Below are 12,273 nucleotides of genomic sequence, written 5' to 3' on the forward strand. Positions count from 1 at the left end.
TAACCCTTCAACCCAAATAAAATTAGGAAAGTTTCCTATTCTTCCCAATTCAGACAAGAACGTTGAAGCAAACATAGGGGAGGAAAAGAAGGATTCCGAACCCTTGCTCCAAATTCAAACCACCACAACTTCTCACTCCGAGCTCTGATCGCCGCCGTTTGTGGCCACGCGACTACTACGTCGAGCTCTACGAATCTATCGGAACAATTTTATGGGTAAGTCTCATCTCTCATTTCAGCCTCTCAATTCCCATGATTTTCAAAAATCATGTATGTGGGTGTTAAAAATTTGGTCTTTTTATTCTATAGGATCCAATTAGCTTGAGAAAAACATTCAATCTTGCCTCATTGTGCTTGGATAAGGTGAGAATCCTAGAAATCTAGCTAATTCTTTGAGAAAAACATTCAATCTTGCCTCATTTTAGGTATATTTTCGAAGTAGGTCAGGTCAAATAGAGCCGTCTTTGAAAGCTGTCCAATCGGTCTAACCAATCCTCTAGTGGAAGAGTAATAATACGGTAAACAGGAGCAAGAAAGGGGCTGCCATTAGTTAGCTGCAAGGGATGAGAGATGCTATCAGAGTAGGAAAGTTAGCCAAGTGATCCTGCCTAGTTTATCTAAAGCACCCCTTTTCGCCCCGCGGCATCTGGTTAGGACACAAAGCTTATTCTATTCCGAATTCCTACTCAATGTAGTGCACTCGCTCGCCTTCGGGTGAGAGAAGAGTTCTTGCTTCCTCCTTTGCTGCTACCTTGCTAAGAAGTAAAGTTCTATGGTGACTGTCCTAGGTGGGGATTAGAGACTAACTTCCTTCTATTGCCCAGTGAGAGTCATATTCAAGAGCATAAAGCTACTCACTGCATTTAGTCTAGTGGCTGAACCCTCCTTTCCCTCTCGCTATGTGAATAGCCCTATTTAGCGGAGTTAAGCTTCGCTTCCTTAAAATAAAAAGGAAAAAGACGATGTTAGGAATCGATTGAATCACTGATTGCTTTCTGTTGCTTTGCTTTCTCTTCTAGGAAAGGTAAGAGTGACTCTTTAGTGATTACATCCCCGCTTTCCTTTTCTTTCTGAGTGCCACCTGGAAAGCGGGATGTAGCTCAAGCGATGGGGCCCCCCTCACCGCTCCCCATCCCCTTTCTCACGAAAGCTGACCAGGAGTGTCAAACCACCTTAGTATCTTCCGTAATAGAGAAAAAGCTCATATAACTCATCGGGCTTCGCGAGTAAATGGGCGTGCATGCTTTCGTAGTCGGATATACTATCCTGATCATTCATTTCCAACTGGTTGAGAATTATGTTGGCACAATACTCTTCATTCGCCGTGTCATAGATATGAAGGTACTCCGGCAGCCCTCTGTTAAGGTAATGCCTGTACTGGGCACCTATTAAGAGGAGAAGTCTGCTCTTAGCTTGTTCAAGGGGGAGGTCCCCCGCACTGGGGGCGAGACTTTGCCCATGGACATAGATGTAAATCGCCCGCTGATGAGCGGATAATTTGTACGCTTTTTGGCATTGTTTTTAGTATGTTTCTAGTAGGATTTAGTTAGTTTTTAGTACACTTTGCTCGCTACTTGGTGCAGGGTTGAATTTTCCTTGACACCTCAGGATCTGTGGACCCCACAGGATCCCCACCTACCCCACCACCCTCTCTCTTCTTCTTCACCCATTCACCAATCACCTCTACCACTCTTCCCCAAAAACCCCTCACCTATCAAATCCCACTATTCTCTTCACCACTCACATCCATCCTTCATAAAACCCCACCTGCCTCACCATCCAAAATTCAAACCACTTTCCCTCCCAAATCCACCCTTACATGACCGAACCCTACCCCTCTCTCCACCCCTATATAAACCCATCTTCACTCCTTCATTTTCACACACCCTAAACACTACTTCTCCCCTTTTTGGCCGAACCACAAAGCCATCTCCCTCTCCTCTATTTCTTCTTCTTCTACTCTCTTCTTTCTTCTTTTGCTCGAGGACGAGCAAACCTTTTAAGTTTGGTGTGGTAAAAGCATTGCTTTTTGTTTTTCCATAACCATTTATGGCATCCAAGGCCGGAGAAACCTCTAGAAAGAGGAAAGGGAAGGCAAAAGCTTCCACCTCCGAGTCATGGGAGATGGAGAGATTCATCTCAAGGGTGCATCAAGACCACTTCTATGAAGTTGTGGCCTTGAAGAAGGTGATCCCCGAGATCCCTTTCAAACTCAAAAAAGGGTCAACTTTGATCAAAGGTTGGACCAAGTCCTCATAAACATTTGTGAAGAGGGCGCTCAATGGAAGAGAAACTCAAGAGGGAAGCCGGTTCAACTGAGAAGGCATGAGGACAAGCCCATCACTAAGAAAAGGATGGAGCAAACAAGAGATCCCACTCATCATGAAATCCCTGAGATACCTCAAGGGATGCACTTTCTTCCATAAAACTATTGGGAGCAAATCAACACCTCCCTAGGAGAATTGAGTTCCAACATGGGACAACTAAGGGTGGAGCACCAAGAACATTCCATCCTCCTCCATGAAATTAGAGAAGATCAAAGAATAATGAGAGAGGAGCAACAAAGACAAGGAAGAGACATTGAGGAGCTCAAGCACTCCATAAGATCTTCAAGAGGAAGAACAAGCCGCTATCACTAAGGTGGACCCGTTCTTTAATCTCCTTGTTCTTTATTTTTCTGTTTTTCGAAAATTTTATGCTTATGTTTATCTATGTTTGTGTCTTATGATCATTAGTATCTTAGTATCTATGCCTTAAAGTTATGAATGTCCTATGAATCCATCATCTTTCTTAAATTAAAAATGTTCTTAATTGAAAAAGAGAAGAATTGCATGAATTTTGAATTTTATAACAGATTAATTATTTTGATGTGGTGGCAATACTTTTGTTTTCTGAATGTATGCTTGAACAGTGCATATGTCTTTTGAATTTGTGGTTCATGAATGTTGGCTCTTGAAAGAATGATGAAAAAGGAGACATGTTACTGAGGATCTGAAAAATCACAAAAATGATTCTTGAAGCAAGAAAAAGCAGTGAATACAAAAAAAAGGAGAAGAAGCGAAAAAAAAAGAGAGAGACGAAAAAAGAAAGAGAAAAAGAAAGAAAAAGAAAGAAATAAAGTTGTGATCCAAGGCAAAAAGAGTGTGCTTAAGAACCCTGGACACCTCTAGTTGGGGACTCTAGCAAAGCTGAGTCACAATCTGAAAAGGTTCACCCAATTATGTGTCTGTGGCATGTATGTATCCGGTAGTAATACTGGAAGACAGAGTGCTTTGGGCCACGGCCAAGACTCATAAAGTAGTTGTGTTCAAGAATCATCATACTTAACTAGGAGAATCAATAACACTATCTGGATTCTGAGTTCCTATAGAAGCCAATCATTCTGAATTTCAAAGGATAAAGTGAGATGCCAAAACTGTTCAGAGGCAAAAAGCTAAAAGCCCCGCTCATCTAATTAATACTGATCTTCATAGATGTTTTTGGAAATCATTGCATATTCTCTTCTCTTTATCTTATTTGATTTTCAGTTGCTTGGGGACAAGCAACAATTTAAGTTTGGTGTTGTGATGAGCGGATAATTTGTACGCTTTTTGGCATTGTTTTTAGTATGTTTCTAGTAGGATTTAGTTAGTTTTTAGTATACTTTTATTAGTTTTTAGTTAAAATTCACTTTTCTGGACTTTACTATGAGTTTGTGTGTTTTTCTGTGATTTCAGGTATTTTCTGGCTGAAATTGAGGGACCTGAGCAAAAATCTGATTCAGAGGCTGAAAAGGACTGCAGATGCTGTTGGATTCTGACCTCTCTGCACTCGAAGTGGATTTTCTGGAGCTACAGAAGCCCAATTGGCGCGCTCTCAACGGCGTCCGAAAGTAGACATCCTGGGCTTTCCAGCAATGTATAATAGTCCATACTTTTTCCGAGATTTGATGGCCCAAACCGGCGTTCCAAATCAGCTCAAGAATGCCCGGCGTTTAACGCCGGAACTGGCACAAGAATGGGAGTTAAACGCCCAAACTGGCACAAAAGCTGGCGTTTAACTCCAAGAAGAGTCTCTATACGAAAATACTTCAATGCTCAGCCCAAGCACACACCAAGTGGGCCCGGAAGTAGATTTTTATGTCATTTACTCATCTTTGTAATTCTTAAGCTACTAGTTCCCTATAAGTAGGACCTTTTGCTATTGTATTTTCATCTTGGTAGCTATCTTTAGTCTTATGCTATCTTAGATCATGGGGCTGGCCTCACGGCCATGCCTAGACCTTGTTCTTATGTATTTTCAACGGTGGAGTTTCTACACACCATAGATTAAGGTGTGGAGCTCTGCTGTACCTCGAGTATTAATGCAATTACTATTGTTCTTCTATTCAATTCAGCTTGTTCTTATTCCAAGATATCACTTGTTCTTCAACTTGATGAATGTGATGATCCATGACACTCATCATCATTCTCACCTATGAACGTGTGACCGTCAATCACCTCCGTTCTACCTTAGATTGGGTGGATATCTCTTGGGTTCTTTAACCGGAATCTTCGTGGTATAAGCTAGAATTGATGACTGCATTCAAGAGAATCCGGAAGGTCTAAACCTTGTCTGTGGTATTTTGAGTAGGATTCAATGATTGAATGACTGTGACGAGCTTCAAACTCGCGATTGTGGGGCGTTAGTGACAGACGCAAAAGAATCATTGGATTCTATTCCGACATGATCGAGAACCGACAGCTGGATAGCCGTGCCGTGACAGGGTGCGTTGAACATTTCCACGGAGAGGACGGGACTGTAGCCATTGACAACGGTGATGCCCAACATACAGCTTGCCATGGAAAGGAGTAAGAAGGATTGGGTGAAGACAGTAGGAAAGCAGAGAGACGGAAGGGACAAAGCATCTCCATTCGCTTATCTGAAGTTCTCACCAATGAATTACATAAGTATCTCTATCTTTATCTTTATGCTTTATTCATATATCATCCATAACCATTTGAGTCTGCCTGACTAAGATTTACAAGGTGACCATAGCTTGCTTCATACCAACAATCTCCGTGGGATCGACCCTTACTCGCGTAAGGTTTATTACTTGGACGACCCAGTACACTTGCTGGTTAGTTGTGCGAAGTTGTGTTTATGCCGTGGTATTGAACACCAAGTTTTTGGATTCATTACTGGGGATTATTTAAGTTGTAAAAAGTATTGATCACAATTTCGTGCACCACCCGCCCGTTCCACTTCCGTGCCGGAGGAAATGGGATTCGAACCCATGATACAATCTTCTTGTATGTAGATTTAGCAAACCAATGCCTTAAGCCACTCAGCCAGACCTCCAATTGATCGGAATTTGATGTGCGGTTGGTTGCCCAAAGGGCTATCTGATCCGATCAACTGCGTAAGCCGTAGCGCGCTAGCGCGCGTACTCTTCCTCTATCTATGAGCGAGACTCCATCAAAATCTGCCACTCGTTGGGCGACGCCCTCTTTTCTATGAAGACCGACCCCACCACTGAATGATGAACTTTTCCAGTCTTCGCCAATGCAAAGGCGACCTGGAGAGAACACAGAGTAAAGCCCTTACCCGCCTGAATGGAATTCATATCTCCTTCGTCTGGTCGAGAAGGGAGAAAGCCCGGGGAACTGGCTCACAGAAGAAGGGGACTCTTCTAAACCATTAAGGAGAAGTCCATTTTCGTCATGATCGATCCACGTCCTACCATAGTGCCCGGAGACCCTGGCTTGCTTAGCTTACAAAGCTAGCTTACTAACGCGAAGGCCTTTAGGGGCTTGCTTAGTACTTGTGCTAAGGAGCAAGTCTCAGCTTCACGCATGACTAACATACCAAAAGGCTTAAACTAGAAGAGAAGGTACGAAGTCACTCTGCGCATAGCTATGAGGTACCAGAACGGAGGTCGGAAAAAGGCATAAACTTTAACTAGCAGAAAGAGTACATCCATGTACGTAGTCACTCATATAGCTATATGAGGAGTGAGGATAGGATCTCCTGCCTGTCTGCAGGCCCGGATACAAGATCCAACATCACATACACTCTTTATTGACTAAGAAGGGGGGAGCGCTATGAATCAGTACGTGAACGATGCCCCCGTAGCCTTCTCCTATGGGTCATTCCAGGTATTCTGGTTAAGTAAGTTAAGTCGAAAACGCGTTCTCGATGGAGCAACTTGCTCATTTCATCGATTTCCCACTCCTAAGGGAGGCCGGCTAAACGAAAGAAAAAGAACCTCCTAACCTACAGAAGAGTCCAGTCTATCAAAAAAGATTCCATATATTACATTTTTTTTCTCACGTCTTCTATTAGAATCTTTGCGTTCAATCACAGATCCTGGCATAAGATCCCATTCCCGCGAAAAGGCGGGATGAGAACCCAGGTCCTAGGCCAAAAGACTTTACCAGCTAGACTAGTGGAGCTGCACTCATAATGCCTGAACCCCCTTTAGGTGAAAATGAAAAGGCCCCGCCCATCAACTTCTGTAATGGAAGCTTCGGCCACTTCCTGGTTAATAGCCTACGGCTAGCTTGTCCCTCTCTTTTTAAGAAGTGTTTTGACACCCCTATCTTTCTTGCTTTTCCGATAGCCTTTAGTATAGGAGCATCTCTAGTGGTCCCGCCTAACTCTTCGTTATCTGTCCGAATACCTATAACTATCTTCCTCTGTTCCACGAATAAGTTAAGGGACTTGGAGTACCCGCCGGAATGAGCTTCCCTCCTTTCTTCTTTCTTTATACTTAAGTATGCCCTGAAGACAGAATGAACGGATCGAAGACCTATTCTGATCTCAAAATTCACCTATCCCTGCCTTATTCAACTCAGAACTCAAAACAGGTCTTTGGCTTCCTACGCTCTCCTTCAACTAAGAGTGATAGGAAGTGATGCCTAGCTCGACCGAAAGCTAAGGGTAAGAGTGGAGTCGTAGAAGCGAGAGGAAAGTTGTCTCTCGACTCTAGGGAGAGGATAGAGAGTTCCATGCCGTAATATTGTAAGGAAGGAAGAAGGGGATTGGTGTCTTCCTCGATCCGCTACTCTCCCAACCAGGGTGGGTAGCTACGTACCTTCCCGCTTTGATGATTCCAGGAGCGTCAAGCCACTGTACCGATAGGTGCAGGAGCGTAGCGGTTTGGTTTGCTTAGGTAGTGTTTCATATATTTCCTTTGTGCGGAGAACTCCCCGAAGGTTCTAAACAATCTTCATCGATCATCCGTTCTGGTTGGTTGTCGTCCATCCACTGTTGGCCTACGGTTTGTGCTCGACCCTCCTTCTCGACCTCCCTTTCGGGTTGATTGGCCTCAACTAGCTGCCCATGGGTGAAAAAAGCCATTAGGGCGGTTGTTTTGATTGTCTTAGATGCCCCGATAACGTACTTGGCCTCCTAACTACTTTATAATAAGTAATAAGGAAAGGCCAATCCCCTATCCAATTTCGGGGGACGAGGAACTTCTATTCTTTTTCATTTCGAATGCAGCGGACAGTCAGGAGGTACACTAGCTGGCAGGATTGCTTTTGAATCGAAAGACGTTAAACAACAACAACAAGCACTCAAGCTACAAGAGAAGAGGAAGAGCTACAACTGCTACAACCGAAATGCCGATACACTAAAAGGATTAAGGCATCAGAGAAAAAGAATGATTTGACTCCTCAATTACCAAGTGTGGGTAAGGTCGCCAGGAAAGACCCTCTTTTTTGGGAGATTGTGTAAGCATATGATCTTCAATCCTTACTTGGAAGGAAGACTTCTCTAGTTTTGAACCTATAGAATTAAGCTAGCTATCACTCTTTTCTGCTGCCAATGGATCGAGATGATACCCGACACCAGCATTTAGTTTAGATGAATACTTGAAAAGATGCCCTGAAATCGCACGGTTAGGGCTGCGAACCGACGCTCAGACTCCTTTGATTAGTCGGACTTCTCGCTAAATCTTATGCAAGAAACCCTAGTGTTTTAGAAAACTCTTTCCGCTAGTGGTCTCTCACTTTCATTCCGGATTGAACCACTCGTCGCTCACTCTTCTTTTCAATCCTTTAGGACTTTAAGATATGTCCTGAAAAAATCATATTTTTTCCCTTTTCTAAGAATCGTCATGATCTAAGACCCCCTTGACTGACTTAACATGCATTCTAGCAGCTTCTGAAATGAAAACCCGATCCATGGAACCATCTTTTCAAAGAAAAGAAAGAGCTTGTTGAACCCGTCCTCAGACAGACCACTGGCACCCAATCTCTTTACTAGATTGGACCACGGGTCGTCACTCCTACATCCAAGATGTGGCACATCCATCGAATTAGTAGTAGATATATACACCAATTAAATTGAATATAGGATCAATGGTACTGATTTCTATGCTATGCTATGATGTAAAGGATATGTGGGTTTAAGATTCTTGCCGGGGGTTGTAGTTTTTATTTGAGCCCTCAAATAAGAACGAGGCCCGTCCCAGAAATGGGGCGGGGAAGGAGAAGTGGGCATGTGGGTCTCCTTCACTTTACTATTTCTCTTTTTTAGGAGGAAGATTTCCCACAACGAAAGACCAAGAATGGCCTCTTTGAAAGAAGACGACAGACATGCTGGGAAGGAAAAGAAAGGAGATGTGGCCTAAGTAGGTACAACAAAAGGTACTAGTATGGGCGCAATATGCGATTGAAAGCTCTTCTTTGGCAGGTTTCATGATTTGCTAATCCGATCTTGTAAGTTGGCTTATCTTAGGCCACCGACTGAGACGATGGCTTGAAAGCCGGGTAGAAATAAGACCAATCGAAAACCTTGGAAGCAACAAATCGCGGGGCGTAAGCTGTTGAATAAGCTGTGGGTCTTGAGGCAGATGTGGCATCTTCTGAACCACCGTAGTTAGGGGGAAAAAGCTCATCTTTTTTCAATGCAACCAGAGGGCTCTTAGTACGCTAACGCTACTACCTGCCCAGTAAGAGGATGTTTTTAGGTTTATGTCGTCAAAAGAAAGGGCTTCCCTATCAACACAAAGAATAAATAAAATAAGGATTGGATTTCATCAAGAAAAGACAAAAACCGCATTGAGTGGGGCCTGCCTTAAAATAGCCCTTACAGAGCTTCTCTATCAAGAGCTGCTAGTTGGTGGTTGAGGAGTAATAGTTTCCGCATAAGCTACATTTCGTAGGGGAGGCATCGTTGCAGTACTTCCGAACTCATCTTTCATCTACAGATATTGGGCTGCTAAAGCCAATAGTTCGGTGCCCGAATACTCATATTTGGTTGCAGCTTCGGCTGCAGCCTCTGCTTCATCCTTCCTTACCATCCTCGACTACTGGTCGGGCAACGATTCCGATTAAAGATTTCGCCTTTACCTACCCATCGATTCTTTTGAGAAGAATGAATTCAGAAGCCACACAATACTAAAGAGTGCACCGCAGCTCGCAACGCAATAGCGCGCTCCCTTCCCTTAATGCTATAACCGCGCTCTCGCATGGGTTGCTTGCTCGGCTGTTCCCGCGGTAAAGTAAAAAAAAAGCTAAAAGTAGGCTCGCTATTGCGAGCTATACGAGCTGTTTGCCTTTATACGGCTTCGCTATCGCTCCTATGAAGTGGTGGCCTTCTAGAAGCTTCGCCAGAAGCAAGCAAGATGAGGTCGCTCTCCTCCGCTCGTTCCGTACTTGACTTACGAGCTCGTGTAGTACTCGCCCCTATCTCTAACTCTAAAGGGGCTTATGCACTCCACTCGCTGTCTACTAAACGAGCCTTAGAGCGAGCGAAGCCTTCCATTTAGTGGCTTCCCCCCTTATCCCTCACCCTACTCTTTCATTTTCGCTTAAGCTTCCCCTGTTGTTTGTGGGATTAATTGATTGGATACCCGAGAACCATAATCTTTACTAGGAACAGCTTCTACGACGATAGGCGTAAAGGCATGATTAGTTCCACAAATCTCACTGCACTGACCATAGTAAACCCCTTCTCGTTGTACCGAAATAGAGATCTGATTTAAACGACCAGGTACAGCATCACATTTGACACCTAAGGAAGGTACAGCCCAACTATGAGGTACATCAGCAGGTGTTACAATAATACGTAGATGAGTTTTGGCTGGTACAACCACTCTATTGTCCACTTCTAATAAACGTGATTGACCCAATTCTAGATCATCTTCTGGAATCGTATAACTGTCAAAAGTGAGTGACTGTTCATCGGAACTGTTATAGTCTGAATACTCATAAGTCCGATACCATTGATGTCCAATAGCTTTGATAGTAATGGCTGGATCTACTACTACCTCGTCCATTGAGTATAACAGAGCAAATGATGGTATAGCAATGAACATCGGGATGATACTAGGAAATATGGTCCGAAGAATCTCGATAGTAGTTCCATGAACAATCCTTTGCGGGATTGGGTTTTTTTGATAGTGGAAATGCCATAAAGCGCGAACCAAGATCCGTGATACGAAAACCAAAATCAGAATGAGGAAGAAAAAGATATCGTGATGTAAATCGATTATTCCTTGCATCATAGGACTTGCTGCGTCTTGAAATCCTAATTGCCATGGCTCCGCTGCATCACACAAAGCTGCTTTATCGGGTAATATACCCAACCTATTCGATAGATCCAGGGCATCCTTATAGGCTTCACCTTCTATTCCGTTTTTGTTCAAATCATCTAACAGGTGCTCCAGAAAAGGGATATTGTTGCTTTCGCCATGTAAAGCTTCGGCCGCACTCAGAACGTCTTGGTCACTCTTGTTAGTCATCAACTCTCCCAATTTATCGTGTATATCAGATTGAAGCTCTACTATACGTTCACTGTCCGGGTTAAGACCCGGATGATCCTCATCAATACCATGAGTCTCGTAATTATAATTAGAAGGAGCCGGCTGCTCCACCTCAACATCACTTGCTATGGAAGGTAATGAGGGGACAGATGGAACCGAGTCGGCTGGTAAGGGTGGCAGGTCAGAAGGGACCGATGGAAAATCATTCCACATAGAAGCTGTATCACTCGAAGTTGAGTTAAGACTCTTCTCATCAAATAAAGAGATGCGTCGAACGTTGTTAAACATAGTGATTGATCTAAAATAATTCCCTCCAGACAGACTGAACTCTGAACTCCGTCAAGCCTGTAGGAGTTGTGAAGAACTCTTGTGAAATGTGCTTGGTTGTTGACCAAAGAAAAGCATGGGAGTCGAAAGGCGGTCGAGTTAAGTAAAGACTCAAAACAATGAAATCCTGGAACACTATCTATATCTCTTTTTCCTCAAAGACAGAGCATTTTCGATCTTAGGCGAACGAGGGTTACCGGCTCTACGACCTCGCAAGGCGCTACTGTAGTGCTCTTTGGGCCTGCCGCTTTCTCAATCGAAAATGAAAACTGTCAAGATTAGCCTACTGAAGGATTCTTTCTATCACCTTACGTAATTTCTTGATGGATTTTCTGCCATCACCTACGCAATTTCAAAGTTGCATTTTGAATGAGAAAAGACACAGAATAAAGGCAATAAAGGCACTGGAAACCTAGAAAGAACACCTTCCTAATCTCAATGAAGAAAGACTTTCCAGCAAGCAATCAAATAGGTTCAAGCACCTCTACTTTCAGGTTCAGGCAGTTCCTTTATTGAAGTTTTTCGGGTAGAGGGGCATGGATTGAATCTTCTTATTAGCCCCTGATCCCATCCTTTCTTCTCTTAAGAGATTTCTAGTTAAAAAGTCCTTCTTCTTTAATCGGTCGCACCAACTTGTTCCCGCTTTGGGATGGGAACTAGGTTGGAATTCAAAGAAAACACATGCGAAAGGCAGCGTGATGACAGTTGATCTTTGGCTTACTTACTAATTGTGGGCACGAAACGGAAATAGAGAAGTTAAGCAAATAACTAATTGGCGTGGGGGAGGAAAATCCTCTTTTGCACATCCTTTAGTTTAGTTGGGCTAAAAACTTCTCCGCTGGGTCGGAAGCCTTTGAGTGTACAAGGGGTACAGAAAAACCTTACCTGTTCGAAAAAGAGAATCTTGACCCTTATTTCATAGGGCTGGGAATGGGAACAAGAAGAATCGCTAACAACCAGAAAGAGGTCCTTTTGGCTTTTTTTCTCTAAGTAGCTTTGGTAAGCTATTGCCTTACCAACTAACTAATAAAAGGAGTAGTAGTAGCAGTCGCCCCTCCTCGGGCGGATTCCCCTTTTTACTCCTAAAACGAAGGATCGAAAGAAATCTCTCGTACTTTTTTTTCTTTAGTACTAAAAAGGCGAGCTTTCCTGGCATATCAGATGCCATTTCACCAGCTTCATTATCTGACTTCTCACCTGGGCTAAGCCCCGAAC

The 12,273-nt window shown here is 43.4% G+C and overlaps 1 protein-coding gene across 1 annotated transcript; it reads right to left on the minus strand.

The window, feature by feature from the left end:
- Positions 1 to 9,463: 9,463 nt before the first annotated feature.
- On the minus strand, positions 9,464 to 11,431 carry LOC130976373 (cytochrome c oxidase subunit 2). The gene has a single exon (XM_057901223.1). It carries the CDS (start codon positions 11,017 to 11,019, stop codon positions 9,778 to 9,780), a length of 1,242 nt encoding a protein of 413 aa, XP_057757206.1. The 5' UTR covers positions 11,020 to 11,431; the 3' UTR covers positions 9,464 to 9,777.
- Between the last annotated feature and the right edge of the window lie 842 nt (positions 11,432 to 12,273).

Source organism: Arachis stenosperma, chromosome 4 (genome assembly GCF_014773155.1).
Source record: "Arachis stenosperma cultivar V10309 chromosome 4, arast.V10309.gnm1.PFL2, whole genome shotgun sequence".
Taxonomy (NCBI): domain Eukaryota; kingdom Viridiplantae; phylum Streptophyta; class Magnoliopsida; order Fabales; family Fabaceae; genus Arachis; species Arachis stenosperma.